This window comes from Ursus maritimus, unplaced genomic scaffold (assembly GCF_017311325.1).
Source record: "Ursus maritimus isolate PB19 unplaced genomic scaffold, ASM1731132v1 scaffold_26, whole genome shotgun sequence".
Taxonomy (NCBI): Eukaryota; Metazoa; Chordata; class Mammalia; order Carnivora; family Ursidae; genus Ursus; species Ursus maritimus.
This window is the reverse complement of record NW_024425119.1, coordinates 20,130,282-20,151,124: the sequence shown is the minus strand read 5'-3', so window position 1 is coordinate 20,151,124 and position 20,843 is coordinate 20,130,282. Positions and strand designations below refer to the sequence as shown.

At 40.9% G+C, this 20,843-nt stretch overlaps 2 protein-coding genes across 2 annotated transcripts in view; one reads left to right on the top strand and one right to left on the bottom strand.

The window, feature by feature from the left end:
* GYS2 (glycogen synthase 2) overlaps nt 1–6,653 on the top strand; it is a 46,521-nt gene extending 39,868 nt beyond the window's left edge. Inside the window, exons 13-16 of the mRNA XM_008693113.1 lie at nt 1,794–1,889; nt 2,704–2,867; nt 4,205–4,285; nt 6,432–6,653. Of these exons, the coding sequence (XP_008691335.1) occupies nt 1,794–1,889; nt 2,704–2,867; nt 4,205–4,285; nt 6,432–6,653 (563 nt within the window). The remainder of the gene's footprint in view (nt 1–1,793; nt 1,890–2,703; nt 2,868–4,204; nt 4,286–6,431) is intronic.
* Nucleotides 6,654–11,389: 4,736 nt separating this feature from the next.
* On the bottom strand, nt 11,390–18,897 carry SPX (spexin hormone). Its single transcript, XM_040641898.1, has 6 exons — nt 18,892–18,897; nt 18,403–18,483; nt 18,161–18,218; nt 17,453–17,515; nt 16,382–16,465; nt 11,390–11,992 (listed from the first exon to the last, which is right to left on the bottom strand). The coding sequence occupies exons 1-6, from the start codon at nt 18,895–18,897 to the stop codon at nt 11,934–11,936; spliced, it is 351 nt and encodes a 116-aa protein (XP_040497832.1). The 3' UTR covers nt 11,390–11,933.
* Nucleotides 18,898–20,843: the final 1,946 nt, after the last annotated feature.

Here is a 20,843-nt window from a genome sequence, read left to right as displayed (position 1 = left end):
TATTAAAACTTCTGGGGAAAATAAATAAAATATTATCTCCACTTGAAACATGACACAGAAAAGCTATTGATCCAACTCTTCCAGCTATCTCTTTTGTAGTTCTAAAAATTGTTATGGGTATCAGTTGTCACTTTTATAAAGATGGTGTCTTCTTACTTATGAAATACCCACATATTATCTTAAACTGTTTGTAACAGGGTATCTATTTTTTACGATACATAAAATGAATATTTTACTGATGAACTTAACATTTTATTATTGACTTTTGTTCCCATTATTTCTAGTAAGTAACATAATTTATTATCAAGGAAGTTTCAAAAATAGAGAAGCACAAAACCAAAGCCTGAGTGACTGAAGGATGTGGGAAATCCTTTGTGTTGGGTAAAGAGAATGTTCTATAACTTACAGAAGACTTTCCACCAAATGTCATTTTATAGGACAAAGATACACTTAACCCAAAATGATAGAGGAGATACATCTAGTGTTTTAAGATAAAGACCAGCAAAAGTATTATAAAAGATAAGTGGATGGAAAAAAAAGTTTGAGAATGAGTCATTCTCTGCTTTGAAGGAAGTTGGCTACTCCTCACCTAACCTGTAGTTACAGCAATAACAAGACCCCTGGTGGTATAAGTTTGGTGTTAGCATATTAGATAATTCTAAATTTTTTAGAATCACTTTTTATTTGGTACTAAGTTTAACACACTCCGGAAAGTATTCATTTAAGTCTGTGTTTTGAGAAAATCCAATGAATATAAGTACTTATTCCATTAAATTCATTCAATGAACATTTGTGGAGGTTATGAGTACCTGGTATTTCATTACCTGTCTGTTAATGAGTATTTAATAAAAATAAGTTCTGCGAACTTCCATGGAATTGTAGGCAAAATTCTTTATGCATGTATGAGTAAGAATTTTTCTGGGGAGGAGTTCCAGGTTTTCATCAGATTCTCGTATGGGTCAAGAATCCCTGTCCCATTTTCTCCTCCACCACCTCCTCCAAAAACTAGGAGACCACATCTGTCTAGAGATAAACCACAAGGCAATACTTGCAGAGCAGAAGAAAAGGCTACTGTCTAAACTGCATTACTTCTTGATTAGTGGAGAAATCTTTCTTTTAACCCATCCCCACTAGCCAACCAAGATTAATTCCATAATCAAATATAAATTCCTTGTTAAAAATGCAGACATCCTTGAGGGGTAATACTTCTTAAAAGAAACATATCCACTATTTTATGAAAAACAGGTTTTGACTAGAAGGGGAGAGAAGACTGGGGAGGGTACGGGTACAATGGACACTTGGGGAAGTGGAGAGATTTGTGTCAAGAGAGATTAATACAATGGGAGGAGTTGCTCATGTCCCAAACCCACAAACTCACCACATACTTAGAGACACAGCTTAGAATGGAGCAAAAAAATGAAACCAGCTGGAATGAGAGGCAGTGTAGAGTAGCAGTTCCAAACAGGAGCCCTGGAGCTGGGCACTTGGCTTCAATCACAACTCTATCCCATTTCCTGGCTTTGTGACATTGGGCAAATTATTTAACCTCTCTGTGCCTCAATTTCTTCATCTATATGATAGAGATAATGACAGTCTCACTTCATTGTTGTTGAGAAGATTAAATGGTTGTTGAAAAGATTAAATGAGTTAATACTTGTAAAGATCTTAGTACTGTGCCTGATACAAAAGAAACATCGCTATTACTAGGCAGACTTGGGCTTTCCCCCCGCTCTGTGCATAAAAGGGTATAGGAGCTGGTCTGAAGCCAAGCCTTTGTCTATTTCCCCTGGCAGCTGAATGCACTGTGATGGGTATCCCCAGTGTGACAACCAACCTTTCCGGCTTTGGCTGTTTCATGCAGGAGCACGTGGCTGATCCTACTGCTTACGGTGAGGTTTTTCATCATCCGCCCGATGCAGGGAGAAGTGACCTCTAACCAAACAAAGCACGGGGTCTTTAGGGAGCCTAACTCTAAAGCTATCCTGATGACTAATGTTTATACTTCTTGTTTAATTAAAAGTAGATATAATTATGTGGTTCATAGAAAAGATAAAAATGCTATTAATATTAAATATATTGATGTTACAGTAACTATGGCCTTAGAGTACATAGATTGGTCAGCACCATTATTTTACAGGTCTGTGCCAAGTTTGCAAAATTCACTTAAATTGTTTAAGATGACGGAAGAATTTGCATACCACCATCTCTGTGTCCGTGTTGCCTAGCAGCAAGAAAAGTGAGATGGGATGGATTGTCTGCCTACACGTTGCCAATTTCCTGGCCTTCTATGGTCTCCTTGTCACGGTTCTCTTTCCTCAGGCTAGAGCTGTGGTTCTCAGCCAGGGGTGCACAGTGGGAACATTAGGGAGCCTAAAAATCACGGATCCCCAGGTCTCGCCCCAGAGATTGTGGTTAGTGAGCAGTTCCGGGGAGAATCACTGACCCAGGGCATCCTTCTACTGCCAATTTTTTTTTTAGCAAGAGCCACGGTGTTGCCTGTATGTTGGCAACAGTTGTAAACCATTAGGAGGAGATCACAGAAGAAAAACAGCCTTGGAAAGGAAAAGAAAAAACAGAGGCAGTAGGGGAGTCAGGGAGTAGTTAATGCGTGTGGTAGTCTGTAATTGAACCTAAGGAATGGGAGAGGAAACATTCTAAGGTCAGCCCTATGTTTACCCGTGCTTTGTTTTTTGTGCTCCTCAGGTATTTACATTGTTGACAGGCGGTTCCGTTCTCCAGATGATTCCTGCAATCAGCTGACTCAGTTTCTCTATGGATTTTGCAAACAGTCACGCCGCCAAAGAATTATTCAGAGAAACCGAACTGAGAGGCTCTCCGATCTTCTGGATTGGAGATACTTGGGCAGAGTAAGTAAAGTTTGGGATCAAGAGAACTACTTTAAAAATCCCACTAGAGTGGGGCACCTGGGTGACTCAGTCGGTTGGGCATCTGACTGTTGATCTTGGGGTCATGAGTTCAAGCCCTGCTTTGGGATCTGTGCTGGGTGTGGAGCCTACTTAAAAAAAAAAAAGAAAGAAAATCCCCCTGGACTATAAAAATATAGTTTCTAGTCATCATCTGCGAAGTCAACTCTGTAATGTAACTGTTAAAATCTCAAGCATTGTTTTCATGTACTTTTTTACTTAATATGACCTGCCAAAGTCCTAACTCCAAATCTTTATATTTAGTTTGAGCTTATAACAGCAAGTCTGTCAGGATCTAGCTGGGATCTTGCTCGTTATTCTATAGTCAATACTTAACTTGACGCATTTCAGGTATTGGTTCATGAATATGAGGAAAACATCTAAAGAAACATTTCTATTTTATTTGACCCTAAGCAATAATGTGACCATATTCCTTAAGTATGGTGAGAGTGGGAATAATATTGTTTTCAAATGACAAGTACAGGAAATGCCTCCTTTCAATCATGCAATAGGTTTGTAAATACCCAGATGTCTATCTATCTTAGCACTGGATGATTTAATAAAAAATAAATTGACTTTGCCTTCACATCGTGTATCTGCTTAGATGCCAGTAAACTCTCCCTGACAAATGATAGCTGCTGCCATTTGCCGAGTGCCTCCCCACACAACACCAGTGCTCATCACAACCATGGGTGATTCATCGTACTGTATGCATTTTACAATGGAAGCAGAATGATAAGGCCCTTAGAAGTTACGTTTCTTTTTTAAAAAAGATTTTATTTATTTATTTGAGAGAGAGAGAGAGAGAGAACCAAGCAGGGGGAGGGGCAGAGGGAGAAGCAGATTCTGGGGACTCAACGATCATGACCTGAGCCAAAGGCAGACGCCCAACTGACTGAGCCACTCAGGCACCCCAGAAGTTCTGTTTCTTATCTAAGGTCTCAAGCAGGATTTAGGTCCAATTTGTCTGATTACTCAGGTACCACCTTTTCCCCGTGTCATACTGCTTGTCTGTAGCATGAAGCCAGTGTTTTAGGACACAATTCAGAGTTTTCAGTAAGTCCACTATGGCTTTTCCCTTCAACTTTTTGTAGCTCTTTACTTAGTAACTGGAAAATAATAAAACTATAAACTATCATTTTTTTCCTGATTCTTAAATTTAGGGTGAATAGGTTCTGCCACTTTAAAAATGTTTTATTAACTAGGAGGAAAAGATTTTATATAACTTGGTTCTTGAGATATATAATTTTTTTAACCATGAGCTGGTTTTTCTATCATAGTATTATCAACACGCCAGGTACCTGACGTTAAGCAGAGCTTTTCCAGATAAATTCCATATGGAGCCTACATCACCACCCACGGTAAGTATTTTATGTATTGTGTATGTATTTTGAAAGCTAAATTTCTTGTGTATGGTAAGTCCTACCAACTCCTTTTAATTTAGAATTAGTTAAGGACAGAAACTTTTACACTTTTTCATAATGTTGCCTTAAAGCAAGGAATAGAGGAACTGACAAATCAGACCAAGTCAAAGCCCTTGATTCCTTATGTAGAGGATGAGCCGACAGCCAGGTAATTCTTATCATTGGAGAAGCACTTCCACATTAAAACTCTGCCTGCCTTAGTGCTTGAAACCACTGTGTTAGACACCCATTCTTTTGAGTTATTGAAAAATGAACTGGCCTCCTTTAACAGCAGGTGAATTTGCTATCCAAGGAAATGTTTAAATATTGGGTGACTACTTGACAAGAGTAACATAGAGTGAATTCAGGAACCACGGGAAGAATTGGACTAGATGAGTATTTATGTACCAGTCAGCAGTGCCCAGCAGGGAGTCTTCTTCTGAAGCTGTCTTCGCCGTTTATATTCATGAGATGAGCATAGGCTACTTGTCATCACATTCACTTAGAAGGATATAAGGTAGGAAACACAGCTGGAAGTAGGACAGTATCAGACAATTCTCTTCAGTGGGATTAGTTCTTACAGCAGTCTACACAGCAGTCCAAAGCCACACTTCTTTGCCCCTCTGCCCACCAGGCGAAAGTTTAGGTGCAAAAAGATGAGACCCTTATCGGTAGGTATGAGATCTATCCTAGCTTAGTAGTTTCATGCCCCACAGGAGCCAAGATCTCATGTCAACCTCCACAGATCAGCTTCCGTGGCCTCCACGAGAAATATATGCAAGTATGAGAGTCCTCCAATTCAGGGATTCCCCAAAGCTGTAGCTCCTCATTGAGTATTTATAAATCTCTGAGTTCAGATGTAATTTGCCAGTCAGGAGTCCCTTTTACCGTAATCAATTCTGCACAACGTATACTCCATTTATATCAAGTGTCAAGAGAAACAGATCTCCAAAGTTAGCCCAAGGTAAAATTTGCTCATGCAGAAGTGACAGGGTTTTGAAAACCCTTCAAAATACAAATTCCAACTTTCATATTCAGAATTTTAACAGGATTAATTGCTTGACTTGTTTAGAGGCAGTCCCTCAACTTGATAATAATTCAGCTATATTCATCCATTTATTCAACTGATTCAATTAATATATATTGAGCTCCTACTATGAGCCAGGTCCTAAGCGCATGAATCAGCTCCTTTTCTTTTTCTTTTTCTTTATTGCTTTCGGGCAAGATATTTGAACCTTGAAGTGATTGTATAAGTATGATATGATAATAACGAACACAAGTAGTTGAAATGCAGAGTGACAAGTGCTGTAACTATTTTATACAGTTGTCCTCCCCAGTCAAACGTGTGCTCTCTTGAAGGGCAAGAATCAGTTTTTCTTCTTTGTTTCCTCGGTGGCATTATGGTGACTGACCCATAGTTATACTTCGCACTCATTGATCAAATGAGTCATCTCAGTGAATCTTAGGTACAAGGGCATTTTGGCTAAAACCTAGGGACATTTGCTCATGTACTGAAATAAAAGTAACTGGTGGAATTGCAGGGTCAACTAAGTGGCCTGGCTTCCAGGATTCTTTCTAGTGGTGGCTGTCCATGGCATGTCCAGGATGCCCATGTTCTATAATTTTGCTGAGTAAATCTGCAAAGTGACATAGGGACTGACAGTATCAGCAATGTAACATGACAGTTGATATTAAAGGCTAGGGAACGATCACAGCCCTGGTACAAATCTTTGCTCTACCACTTACATGCTGTATGACCTTGGGCAAGTCATCTGGCCTAACCCTCAATTTTCTTCTATAAATGGGAAGAACACATTTATTGGTGTTGTTACAAGGATTAAAAAAGATTATATATACACATATGTACATACATATGGCACCTGGCACATTGCAGTGCATAAGAAAAGAGAGCTATTTATTTAATGAATCTCTCTTGAGCTTGGTGGTACCAGATTCAAAAGGAATCAAAGGTAATAATAGCCCCTGAACAGACCACAAAAAATATCCAACTACGTTTTGTATCAAATGCCCATGCAAAGTGTGTACATCATTGAGAAATCAAGAAGTCGTTATAATGTTTGTGACTTATTTTTGTCTTTGGCAGACAGAAGGATTTAAATACCCCAGGCCTTCCTCAGTTCCACCTTCCCCTTCAGGGTCTCAGGTCTCTAGTCCTCAAAGCAGTGATGTGGAAGATGAAGAAGAGGATGAGCGGTACAATGAGGAAGAGGAGGCTGAAAGGGATCGGTTAAATATCAAGTCGCCATTTTCTCCGGGCCGTGTTCCTCGTGGGAAGAAAAAGCTGCATGGTGAATACAAGAACTGAATTCTACACTTGTCAAACAGAGTTAATGTAGTAAGAACAGAGTAAGAATGATTAAAGAAATGAAAATGCTACAATTTTCATTTTCTTCTTCTAAGTGTTACAATGGGATTTATTCTCTGCCTACGAAGGGGAGATTAAGTGAATGGCAATTTGGTAATTTCTAATAAAATCCAAGTTATATTCCCCTACTCCTTTTCCCCAGTAAATTTAAGCACGAGGAAGAATGTTCATTAAAGGAGGAAGACCAGACATGTTTTTAAAATGTTAATTTAAGCAATAAGAATTTTCATTAGCTAGTGTTTATTTTTAAATTATTATCACCATAATCTTGTGCTCAGTAGTTATACAGCTACCATATCTACCAAACAAGCCTCCCATTTTCCCTGCAAAGGATCCTGATCTGAGCCCTGAAAGCACACTACGTACATATTTTACATAATTCTGTCTTTAGTGATTATGTTCATGTTTCATATGAATCAGAACCATGAATTTCTATCTAGCTTTGCACACAATCAAAATCCATAAGAAAAAAAGCTATCTTAAATCCAGATCCTGATACATATTAACACGTGTTTACAAGGTCACTTCTCAACTTAGTGATGGGAAGATATTACCATCTGAGCTATACCATCTGACTGTAACAATTTTTCTATTCTTTAAAAGGAAAGCTTTTTAGAAAACTTGATCAATCTTCTATAAATGATAAATTGTTAAATCCAAATGATAGCATATGACTATTTAATTTAATATCAATATCAATGTATTAAGCTTTCATTGATGTCTTATTTACGATTCTTTAGACATTTAAATAAGATAACCTGTATAAAACACCTGCTATGAAATAGTGTCTTATAAAGGATTATATTTGAAGCTGTCTTTTAAAAAATTAGCAAAAAAAAAAAAATAGAGTCTACCTAATTATAATAAGGACAGTGTCTCTAACACACCCATGATGTGCTAAGAGACATTGTTGAATGATTGTGGTTTAACATATTTATGTTTTAAATGTAATGAAATCTAAACAGGCAAAAAACAAAACAAAAAACACACCTTCACTCTTGGATTGTTTTTTTTCCACAACTTGAGTATTGCTACACTTAGATCACAGCCAATACCTTGGTTGGCATATCAGTTGGCCTCGGTCTGCTGAGGTTTTTAAAAACTTTTAGTCTGGGGTGTCTGGCTGGCTCAGTTGGTGGAGCATGTGACTCTTGATCTTGGGGTTGTGAGTTCGAGCCTCACGTTGGGTGTGGAGATTACTTCAAAGTAAGATCTTTAAAAAAAGAAAAAGTTTTAGCCGGCTCAGTGCCGGATTGTTGATGCAACAAGGGAAGAGTAACAATGACCATGTGTGACATGGTTCCAGACTAGTGGAAAATCTTAATCCATCTCTCCTACTGCCTGTCCCATTGTTAACAAAACGTAGATGAAAGTGGATATAAGCCACAAATCAGGCCACGGTGGAAGATGGTTGCAAACTCACCTCATTTAGAGGTTCAGGAAAAAGGGAAATAAATTACCTAAAACCTAATCCTTGAAAAATGCCCGTGGATGCCAATTAACCCAAACATCTGTGGAGCTGTTTGGGAAAGTCTGCACAGGAAATCAGAAATATGAGATAGATTTGTATTATAATATAAATACTCACTTGCTAAAGTGTCAGAAAGATCTCATGATAGAAAGGGGTTTCAATGTTACGATAAGCATGAAAATATATTCCTAGTAAAGTAGCACAATGTGTGTATTCAGATGATACCCTTGGTTGGTAACTGGTTGGTTCACTGTTATGGAAAACATGACATTTCCTCAGTAAAATGGCTTTTTAAGAAATATAAATATTTATTTATTTATTTATTTATTTATTTATTTATTTAAGTATTCTCTATACCAAACGTGGGGCTCAAACTCATGACCCTGGGATCAAGGGCTGCATGCTCCTCTGATTAAGCCAGCCAGGAGCCCCAGTAAAATAGCTACTTAATATAACACTTTAAAATCCAAGTGCTTTTTTTGAATGAAAGAATAGTTCTCTGATTAGAAACGAGTACAAACGATAGAGCAGATGGAAATTCACCTGGCTTTGAGTGGCATGTTTCTACCCTGCACTCGCTCCTGCATTCAGACAGCTGCTGCCGCTGGACTCCATCCCCTTGCTCCAGTCCTTTGTTCGTCCTTCCCCAAGGCTGACAAAGCCGGGTGAGGAGCAACAGATAGGATCGTTAGTAGATGACTGTTTCTAGCACAGTGCCTTGTACACAGTAGCTGCACAAATGAACGGTCTCATTGGGAGAAATAGAGGTACAAAAAATCGATGTTTTTAAAGAACGTATGTATGCATAAGTTGGAGTACAGGAACTATAGAAAATAGTCAATGTGTGCCTGACCAGCCGACAGAAGACTTTTTCTATGCACTGTCCCACCCTGCCTTCCCTGTAAGAGTTAGGGTGAACAGAGCTGGTTTTCCATGTACTAATGAGAATATAAAATGTTACAAGTGCTCTGCTAATAGTTTCCCAGGGGCACAAGGAAGACTCAGGAGAGGGACAGGTCGAGGGTACTTGGGGAGGTCCAAAGGGTGAGGATACACTTCTGTGAGGTCACGTGGGGGATACAAGTGCCAGCTTCACATGCTGGTTATAAGGATCAGATCATACTAGAAATAAACTCGTACTAAAGGAATTCATAGTGCAGTAGGAGGGGACCAACAGGTTACATTCCCAACTTCCTTTTCTCCTGAGGCTGAAGCAAACAATGTAACTCAAGGTTCATAGGATACAGATTTTTATTTCTTGTAACCAGATAAAGGGGAAATGCCAGTTGGAGGCTGATTTTAACAGGCCAGGGCCTCTGCCTTTCTCTCCTCTCTTGGGATCGTAATGGTGCTGTCAGGGGAGAGGAGGCATCCACTGGGGAAACCCAGCGAAACAAAGAGTAATTGAGAGCCCAAGCTGGAAGCCCAAGATAGCCACAGGGGAGGAAGGATTCCTGCCCAAAGGGGGGAAGAGCAGCAGGAGCTGTGCTCAAAGGGGTTGCAAGTCCCGCCTGAGGTAGTGATAGTCAATTACCTGGGTGTGTCATGAGGGCGGTATTTCCCAGTTTTAAAATACAAGCCAGACAATGTAAACATCTTTTGTTCATTTCAATTTTGAAAAAGATAGAAATAAAGAGAATTACAAAGATGTCCCAAGAGAGACAGAATGTTATAGCAGCTGGGTGCAGGGGACTGTATGCACTACTATGGTTTTTTTGTTTAAGTTTTTTTTTTTTTTTTTGAAAGAGAGAGATGAGTGGGGGGAGGGAGGGGCAGAGGGAGAGGAAGAAGCAGACTTCCTGAGGAGCAGGGAGCCTGATGTGGGGCTGGATCCCAGGACCCTGGGATCATGACCCGAGCCAAAGGCAGGTGATTAATTGACTGAGCCACCCAGGCGCCCTGCAATTACTATGTTAATCAGCACATCTGATTGACGGCAGAACAGCATTCAAGGAATTCAAGCAGCTATAATACTTGGTATTATATACAATATAATATTCTAATATGATACTGTATTATTTTAATAGTTATTGGTCACTTAGAAAGTTTTAATTAATTAATTAATTAATTTAAAGATTTTATTTATTTATTAGACAGAGATAGAGACAGCCAGTGAGAGAGGGAACACAAGCAGGGGAGTGGGAGAGGAAGAAGCAGGCTCAAAGCGGAGGAGCCTGACGTGGGGCTCAATCCCACAACGCCGGGATCACGCCCTGAGCCGAAGGCAGACGCCTAACCGCTGTGCCACCCAGGCACCCCGGAAAGTTTTTAAAAACTCTTGTTTTAGTGTGAAAGACTTGAGATTGTTCTATTTAGTTGTGGGAAGAATTATTTCATGTGTTGGGGTTTTAAAATAGTCTTGGAATACGCATATTTAAATAGCCGGTATGTACCCCTCTATGTCAGAGAAGTAAAATCTCAATAAACTGGACATATGCTATCTAGAAAATCACTTAAAGTCAAATCATAATAAATGACAGGTGCCTATTATGATACCACATAATTTTTAATGCTAGCATATTATTTTGGAAAGAGATCAACGTTACAATTACTTGAATATAGTTTCATTATTCAATTACAAGATACAGACAAATCTTATAAGCAGGGTTTGACTTCAGAACACAGTGAAATTGTAATTCCCAGATACAGATACATTCACATAAAGATATCCTTTAGTTACTGAATAATGGCTACATACTGATGACAGTAAGAATTAACAATACTTTCCACTTATGACATTTATCAATAATAACTTTCAACTAATTAGGTCCAAAAAATGAACATGTTGATCATACTGTAATTCCAAACAAATAGGTTAATATGCTCACTGTGGATGTGTGTGTGTGTGTGTGTATTTTTTCAGATAGTTTTGAAAGTTTTGAGAAGGAGCAGATGAGGCATATCGCCGTGTAATGATGTCATCAGGGTGCCTTTATGTAACGTTTTAATGTAAAATAAAGCCTAGAGCTCTAGCCAGTTAGAGTAAGTACAGTGTTTGAGTCTGTTTAGCTGTGGAACATGAGTTATCTCTGAAAAACTGGTTTGTTCCTTCTGTACAAGGTAAACAGGAGCAGAGTGTGTCTCCATTGCTTATTTCCCAGTAACTCCCTGAATTCAGGGAGATCCCCAAAGAGCACAAAAGGGAGCTCCCCACTATGGAACCTTCTACCAGCCTCACAGTCCCCCAACCCCGCCCCCCCCAGCAACTACAATGAAGTGTTCTTATCATAGGGCTGCTTCCCAGTCACCTCCTTCCCTCTTCCTTTCTTAACAATTTAGGTCTCCCAAGGTGAACTACTAAGAGGACACACTCTTCTCTTTCCCATCATGCCATGCTTCTCCCCTCACCCCTCATGGAGATGGGAAAAGGGCAGAAAAGGAGAGGGAGATTTGCTGCTGAGTGCATGACAATGCAAGGGGTAAAGGAATGAAAAAGTCAACAACTAGGACTCACCAGATCAAGATGGATACTTGTAACAAATAGAAAGCACACTCTAAAGAGTCTCCAGCATTATAATTATGAATGGGAGTAAGACACAAGGTGACCTAAACAGGGCCTGAAGCAATGAAAGAAGGCCATGCTGTCCCCAGCTAAGAACCGTACATTACCTTTGCTTCTGGAAAGAATAAAATTGGTTATGCATGTTCCTAATACTGCAGTGGAAGCAAAAAGGGTCCAAGGGCTTTATTTACATGGTTCATGTTTTCAACAAGAATGCAACTGTTTTTGAATGTAATTTGGTCTGTTTTCACCAGTTTAGTAGACTGTCTTCTAGGACTCTGGTTTGATCAAAGTTTTCTTCTCCAACTGTAAGAAAAAAAAAGTACATAAAATAGACACACTTCTCTGTGGTTTAAAAGGTGAAAAGATAAGATGAAGAGAACTTCAAGAAATAAACATTTCGTTTTCTAAAGTATGTTAACTCCTGCACTTTGCTACTGAGAATCCAAACAAGTGTGCTTTGATTGATTTGGTTTAAAAATCTTCCTCCTCATGTCAAGACACATAGGGGAACTCACATTTCACATCTGACTCTCCGGAATGAATGAAGCTATAATGTGGTATGTTTGGTAGAAATCTGAAAAGGCCACGTCTTGCTCTAAGTGTGTCTCATCATATTTTACCTACCCACCATTAGAACCATTCAATTGCATCAAGGTACCGCCTCCATGTTTCCTGTTAACAGTGCATGTTACTTGGGAAAGATGACACGGGAACACTTTTGCACATATTCTCTTATTAGCTGAGCTAGACTAGGCCTGGGGAGGAAGTGAGACAAAAGGGAGGGACACTTGTTAGCTGGATGGTGTTGGAAAACTTTAGAGCATGAGGTATCACTTCCAGGGCAGAGGGGCTAAGGAGTCAGATGATAGCAGATTCCTGGGACTGTAACAATGGGTACAAGAGCTAAAACCCACCATAGGTAGGGAAAGGGAGTCGCCGGAGGAAAACGCCTCTCCTAACTTTCTCACAGACTATCCTCAGATAAAACCACATTCCTTCAGTTAGTTACAATATAATTTGAATGTCTGAGTTACATTTTAACCTGAATTGCTAGCACATTAGAATATGACAGGTGATGGGCTGCTCTTTAAAGGATAAAAAAACTCAATAAGAAGGACATCCTTGTACATTGGTCACTAAAATAAAAACTCACTATATAAAAGAAGAGCCTACCAAATAATACTTAGGGACTTTAGAATGAAAATATTAAAGGTGGCGAGTAATGAATATATCATATGGAAATTCAAAACTTTTCTATCAATTTAAACTAGTAAGATTCTGTTTCCTTATTTCATCGTCAGAAACAAGCTACTCTGGAAACTTTGATGATTAAAAAATTACATTTATTTTCTAAAAAAAGACTTGAAATTGGGACCTATAATCACACACTCTTCCCTAAAGTTTCTTTTTTTTTAATTTAAATTTTAGTTAACATATAGTGCAATATTGGTTTTGTGGAGCCTTCCCTAAAGTTGCTAATGAAAATCCTTCTTCTCCTCTTTAAAATTAGCTCCTCCCTTTCCATTCTAGCTCACCGTTCCTTTTTTCTTTTTTTTTTTTTTTCTGGCTCCACACATCTTCCCAGCAACCAAATCTAAAACTTCTCTTTCAATCTATCTTCGCCACTGCTCTCCTCCTACTGATTTCAACAATCAGTAAGTGTGCCAAATATCAAATTTAGAAAAGATCACCTTGGCTGTAGCATCCTCTACCCATTATCAGCTATTTCTCACCTTCTCATTGCAAGAGTTCTGAGAGCCATGCTGGCTAGTACTCGCTTTCTTCTTGTCCCAAATTCCCTCTCAACAAGGTTTCAGAAGGGGATGGCAGTAGCAAGTAGCATCCCTGAGCAGGAGCTGAGCGGAAACCTTGTGAACTGCTGTTCAATCACCCCTCGTAGCCAACATGATCTTCCCTTCCCATTGATTTCTGTTCTCTCACTAACCATTCTGCAACATGTGCTGCTTTAGTCTGGGTAGGCTGCTTTTCTGGTTCTCCTCTTACATTGCTGCTTTCTCTTTGAAATGTCCCTTCACTGATAGGACTTTCCTCCTTGTCCCTTCATCTCTAGGCATTGTCTAAGGCAAATCCTTTATTATCTGCCTTTCTCCTGCTATATCTGAGGCCTAGAAGAGATTTCCATTTTCGTGATTTCAGCCTTTATTACCAGGCTCTGAATGTCCTGTTGTTCCCAAGTCTGACCAATCATCAGAATCGTTTGGGGGAATTTCTCAAGGATACAGATTCTGAGGCCTCATTTGACTTTTACAGAATCAGAATCTCTGGGTCCGAGGCTGAGGAATCCGTATTTTGAGTAAGCTCTCCAGTTAACCCCGATGGAACCAGCCCATAGATGGATAGTTGAGAGCCACTGACTTCCACACTTTTACTCGCTGGACCATCCCTGTCATCTCAAACTGAATCTCAACTATACCTGCGGAAATGTTCATTCCTCATCCTTTCAAACTCTCACACACTCCACTTCAAGAATGTGCCCGACTCTGGATTCCCCTTTATCCCTTCAGTGAATAGCTACCACATGTTATTTATTCTTCCTTCTAGGGTCTGTCAGAGTAGAGCCTCCCCATCGATTCCCACTGACTGACTGCACCTCACTCCTCACTCCTGTGGTTCCCTGTCACGTTCCTTGGCTTCTCCTTCTTGCCCTCTTCCCCCCTGGACACAATGCATTTGAGAGCTGGCATGGCATAATGAAGAGAGCCGTAGAGTCACACGGACCAGAGTTAAAATCCCAACATCGCTTCTTACTAACGGAATGCCCTGAGGAAAGTAAATACACCTCACGAAGGTTCAGTATTCTGAGCTAGAAAGATTCACATTCATATCTGACACACAGCAGACCTTCCTATATTGTAGCTATTGTTACTCTCTGTGCCATGATCAGACCCATCCTCCTTCACCATGTCATCGCTCTGCTGCCAATCCAGAGGGCATCTTACTGATTCTCAGGCAAAGAGTAAATTACCTTCATTCTTCATCCCAGTTCCAGTAGGTAGCTGCTATGTAATAGCGGGCAAGCTACTTAATCTTCCTGTGCTTCTATTTCCTCGCCTGGAGTGTGGATAACAATGTGCTTACCTCCCAGGGTCACTATGAGGGTTAAATGTATTATTGCATATCACACGCTGAGAACAACGCCTGGCCCCCTGCATTATAGTGAGCCCGCAACAACTATTAGCTCCAGGTAGTAGCAACAGTAGCAGGCAATCATCGTCCTAGCTCTGACATAACCACTCCTCCTGCGTTCTGCTATTCCACTGACTGCTCACCTCTCTCTCTCTCTCTTTTTTTTTAAGATTTTATTTATTTATCTGAGAGAAAGAGAGTGCGTGGGCGCACACATGAGTTGGGGAAGGGGCAGAGGGAGAAGCAGACTCCCCCCCCCCCAGCAGGGAGCCCCACCCAGGGCTCGATCCCAGGACCCCAAGATCATGACCTGAGCCCAAGGCAGACACTTAACTGCCTGGGCCACCCAGGTGCCCCTCACCCTATCTCTTTGCTACAAAGGTCGTTCTCATTCCTGCTTCCCTTTAATCTTTCTTTTCTGCCTGCCACAGCAGCCGGCACCTAGCAGGCATAAGTGCATATTTGCTGAATTAAGTATTAATAATTCCCTCTACCCACCCACAGCAGCCCCGGCCTTGCTCTGAATTCAGAGGACCCCCCAATCCCACTCTCTTGCATTTGCTTCTCATCAGTATCTTTTTCACAAGAAAACCATAAGCTTGAAGCCAGAAAGTACCTTTTGCTCTCTTCTCCCTGCATGGCCCATCCAATACTAGGCACAGAGGATATACATGTCTTCTCCATTAGCATAAGTGTCAGAGCATTAGGCCAGCAGCAACCTGTGCTTTGACCACCAGACCACTTGCTGTATATTTTTAAAATATTTAAACATTTACATCATGTCACAATATGGCATCATTACAATTTTTGAGAGGGAAAATTCTAGGTCTATTTATTATGCTTTGATGACTTCTATTGTTAATAGTAATTAAAATTATGTACCTTGGTTTCAATTGGCTCTCATAACAATCCTGAACATGGGTATCATTATTCCATTTTACCAATAATGATACTAAGACTCAGGGTCATCCAGCTAGTAAAGAAGCAGAACCAGGATTTGAACCATGTCTGTTATATACTCCAAAGCACTGGCTTATCTATTACCAAGATGCCTCAGTTCAACTTGTGGTTTCAAATGCTACATGGACAGAGTGTCTGTATTTGAAAAGTACACCTAATCTTTGTATAGGAGAAGCTGTATAATGAAAATTACACAGGCTTAGAATCAGAACTGGCCTATATCTATTAGAATATACAATATATTATTGCTATATATGTGAATAAAAATATTTCATTTTCAGCAATTTCATTTGGTTCAGTCATTTGGTTCTAAGTGAAATAAGGTTACAATAGGCTCTGGATTATGAAATTAATATGAAATTCCCCAGGGTCATCAAGGAAATGTTTTTGTTCCTGGGGACTTGCTTTAATGAGAAATGTACTAGTGTTTGCATAATAAACATATCTGAGTTTCTGGAGCTGAGGGCAACTGTTAATTATACTTAAAGATCTGAATAAAGGCAACTTTGTTGTATTCAACACAGAATTGCAAACGTAATCAAAGCTTCCCTGTCCTGCAGCTGAAAGAGGTCACTATACTTGTACCTTCTTGTGGTTTCTGCAAGGAAGCCAAGAGCAGAGCTGCTGCCTCCAGAAGGGTTAGTAGTTGGGGATTTGGGCTGCGTCTTTCTGGAGAAACAAAAGTATATACAGATTCTATTAGCATTTAAATATTCTTATTCTGATATGCTATAAATAGAAAAACCTTTATGAAATAGATTTTTGATCCCTTAGCAAAGTCCCGCCCCCCTTACACAGAAGACTGATTTTTAGGAATTGAAACATGTTACACTTCCCGCGGATGTTACTTATTTTGGTTATATTGTATATTACAGGTATGAAAGAGAATTTAAACTATGTACTACAGAGAATTTCACGAAAGGAGGGTGGATTAAGGTAAAGAACCCTGAATAATTTCACCCTTCAGAGCTTAAAATGGAATGTCTGGGCAGGAACATTCAGATGTAATGGATATTGCTGGGAGCCTGGGCTACTTCCCCTCTCATTTCGTCCAAAGCTGTTTGAAATAATCTACATTCTTGGCCACGCGTAAGGCACTTAACAGTCCCTGGCCCTATTCTTAATGGCCCCTACCTATCAACAATTTCTGGTTTTAAACTGCTTTATAGCCCTTTCTAGTAATGTAATGGGGACGTACATTTGAAGTTTCCAGGTAAATCACTGCTTTAATAACAACAGAAACATTAAGAGGAAACCGTTTAAGTGTCTTGGCATAAACCGGGAGGTACATTTCAGTGGCAGTTGCATCGTTCTCGCTCCCCCTCCTTTACTCCTGGAGGGTGAACCCCCAGGCCTGGCCTGTCCCTGGATAACTCCCCCGGGACCTCTGCACAGAGCGCGGCCAGAGGGCGGTCCGAACAGCCGAGATCACGTTCGGTTTCGGGAGCCTCAGCGCCAGCTTCAGCCGCCCAGTAGTGCAAGGAGCCGCGGCTGCCAGCTTAAGCTCGGCCCTGGCTGGCTCTCTCTCAGGGCGGCCCCGGAGCTGCATCCCTCCCGGCGGGGAGCCGCTGTCGTGGGGCGCGGGGCGGAGCGCGCCCTGCCCGCTGGGTCCTGCTGTGAGTCGCCGCACCGGTCTCCCCTTCCTCGCTCACTCACCCGGCGGCGGCCGGTCGGAGAGGTCCTTCTTCCGGCTCTGGTCCGAGATGAAGCGACGCCCCTCTGCAAAGAAGAGACGCAGGGCTCAGCGCCCGCCGGGTGCTCAGCAAGCGCGGTTAACCTGTGCTCCGCTCCGCGAGTCCCCAGGCGGGAGGGGTGGGGCGGCGGCGGCGGCCGGGGTCCGGGCTGGACTGCCAGTTTTCCCGCACTGGGCGTGCAACCTCCGGCTGGACCAAGCGTCCTGCCCGCGCACTGCCCGCGCCTAGCCGCGCCCTGCCGCGCGCCCTGTCCCCGCGCCTGCGGAGTCCTGCTCGCGCGCTGCCTGCACCTGCTGCACCCTGCCCGCGCCCTGCCCGCGCCCTGCCCGTGCCCTGCCCGTGCCCTGCCCGCTGCAGCGAATGGGTTTTGGAGCAGTGGTCCGGTTCAAGGGTCCTTGCGGTGTTTCCCGGGCTACTCTGGAGTCTTCCAGTACGGCAAGAGCCAGCAATGCTCCAGTTCAGAATGGAAAGGTTCTAATAATCTGAGAGTCTTTCTCTTCCATTGCCAACCCCCCCCGCCCCTTTTCTTTGACGGCGACCAGGCTGACCTCGATTATTTAAGGGAACACACTCGATATTATTCTTTCCCCACACATCTATCCCATAGATTCATGCACCCCGAAGGATCCTCCTTTATTGCTGTAGGAAGAGCAAAGTATTTGGAACATACGTGCACCCTTCAGATACAGCATAGATTGAGGAGTCCAGTTCCTTCGCTCAAAGAGACCCTACAACCCAGAGAGAAGAGAAAAGCAGTAAGACATTGTAGCCCAGTCCTATGTTAGAAAAAAGAAAGGAAGAGAGGGAGGGAGGGAGAAGAAAGAGAAGAAACAAAAGGAAGGAAGGTAGGAAGGAAGGGAAAGGAAGGAAAAGAAAGAAAATCCAGGAGCCCCAGTTTTTGCGTTTGATTACCTGTGGCGCACTGCTGGAATTTCCTAAGAAAGAAAACACTAGAAAAAGAGCCAAGGTTGTTGCCACCAGCCTTCTGAGTCCCTACAAGAAAAGACCAAAGAAAGTAATTTCTGTGCCTATAGGATCTTCTATTTCTGTAAGACCTGGACAATTTATGAACTTCTTAATTTTCGATGTGCTTTGTTTTAATAATACTCAGTATGTGGGAGAGGGGGGATTCCTGAGGCTACCTTCTGGTTAACCCAGGAGAGTTCTCTTTTAAAAAAATATTTAGAAATATGTTACTTTCATTACTTCACCCAAATGAGTGATTTTTTGTAACAAAATCAAATGATTCTGATATTTTAAGGCATATAAAATGCTTATTAAAGAATAGGTAAAATAGGTAAAAAGGAAGATATAGGTAAAATAGATTAAAAAATAGGTAAAAAGCTCTAAAGCTTTTTATAAACAGCTTAAAAGTCTCGAGTAAATAAAACTTTTACTTACCTTCATGTTCAGCTCCTTTTCAGAACCTGCGATAACTAACTTTACCTGTCAGTTTTCTAATCTTGTTCTGAGAGTGGGGCTTTTAAATCTTAGTGTCAAGAACCCCTCCTGATCTTCAGTAGAGTTAGGGAGTCCATAGGGACTTCTTGTCAGTATTCAAGATTGAGAGGATCTGACAATTTTTCCAGGGAGATTCATTTGCAGGAAGTAAAGAAATGATTGATGAGTGGACATCATTTATTTAGATACTGACCACATCAGCCAGAAGATATTCTGAATATATCAGCATTTATTTATTTATTTATTTATTGCCTTTCCCACTAGTCTCACAAAGGATTTATTATTAGTAACAGAGAAAATGATTAACAAGCCCAGGCTGAATCAAAAGTAAACGAATAAAGTAAGCCAACTTGTCTTGGGTAGCTATCAAGCTCTCACTGATTACTAAACATGACACCTTTGGGTAGAAATAAAAAGGTTAGGGAATCTCAGTGGAATTCGACATCACTCCTTCACTTCTGTATCCATTTAATTATTTTACAAACATTTATTGAATGCCTACTGCGTATCAGATATTTCCTTCTAGTTCAAGGGACACAGCCATTCATTAAAAAGACACCGTCTCTGTTGTGATCAAGCTTATCTTCTAGTTAGGGGAGAAATTCTGTAAACTAGTCAAAAGGTAAATAAGGTAATTTTAAAATGTTTTAAATGCTTTATAAAATAAAAATAAGCAAGGTGATGTGATAAGTGGTGGGTTACTTTAGGGAAGGCAGCAATTGAGGGGGTTCTGGAAAGACCAGGTAGAGTTAGACATGAGATGAATCAGAGTGAGAATTAGTGTAACAGGCAGAAGAAAGAAAAACTAATCTTGGGATGGCAAAGAGCTTGGCTTGTTTGAGGAATAGGGAGACCAATGAGGCCAAGCTGAGTGGTCATGGGGTGATAAGGGAGAATACTTTGAAATGAGGTCAGAGGGGAAGAAATGGTTCATATGGAAACATGGTCATAAGCAAAAGATGATGATGGCTTAGACTTGGGTGGGACTTGCAGGGAATTGAGAGCTGTAAATGAATTTGGGATGCATGTTGGAAGTAGACAATTTAGAACATGTGGATAAATAGGATATGATTGTATAAGAAAAACAAATCAAGGATGAGTCTTGGGTTTCTGGCTTAAACACCGGGTATGATAAAGCCATTTACTGAAATTGGAGACTTTGTAAGGAGCCAGTTTAGAAAGGGGAATTCAATTTGAGAATATTAAAATTAAAATGTACGTTAAGGATCTAAGTTGAAGTGTGAAGTAGGCATTGGAAATGCAAAACTCTACAGAGCTCAGCAAAGAGGCCACCAGTCTACAGATCTTTTTCTAAAGGCAGAAATGGTCAAATTTAAGAATTGTAAGAATTTTAAGGCGGGAAAAGGGTTGGGATTGGACGAGAACACTTAGAGAGTGAATGGAGTTAAAGAAGAGAAGCAGGGACAGAGCTGTGAAAACAGACATGCAGAGATGAGCAGAGTGAGGGCCAGCAAAGCAAGCTGAGGCGAAGTGATCAGAAAGAAAAGAGAAATTCCCGGAAACCAGGAGGCCGTGGAGGCCAACAGAATATCCAACGATGCTGAGAGGTCATGGTAGATGAACACCAGGGAGTGTGCCCTGGATTTGGAAATATGATGGTTTCTGAGCACATAAGCTAGATTGGAGTGGGTTGAAAGTGAATAGGATCTGAGGAAATAAAGACAAGTATGGACAGCATTTTTAAGTTAGCTTCACTACATTTCATTAAAAGGGGGAAAGGAAAAAAATTTTTTTTAAAGAGTAGATGCTTGAGTGTGGTGGAAGTGTGTTATTATTTTTTGGCCTTTCGGTAATATCTGAACCCTTTCATTTTTAGGGAATTCCTAACATTCCCTAAATTATGAATTATAGCATTATGAATCTTGATGGGA

What these genes read in the sequence shown, in the direction of transcription:
- SPX (XM_040641898.1), bottom strand. An exon ending in ATTCCAGCAGTGCGCCACAG is followed by an intron (nt 18,219 to 18,402) that starts GTAATCAAACGC and finishes TCTGGGTTGTAG; the next exon opens with GGTCTCTTTGAGCGAAGGAA. An exon ending in CTTGCAGAAACCACAAGAAG is followed by an intron (nt 11,993 to 16,381) that starts GTACAAGTATAG and finishes TTTTTCTTACAG; the next exon opens with TTGGAGAAGAAAACTTTGAT.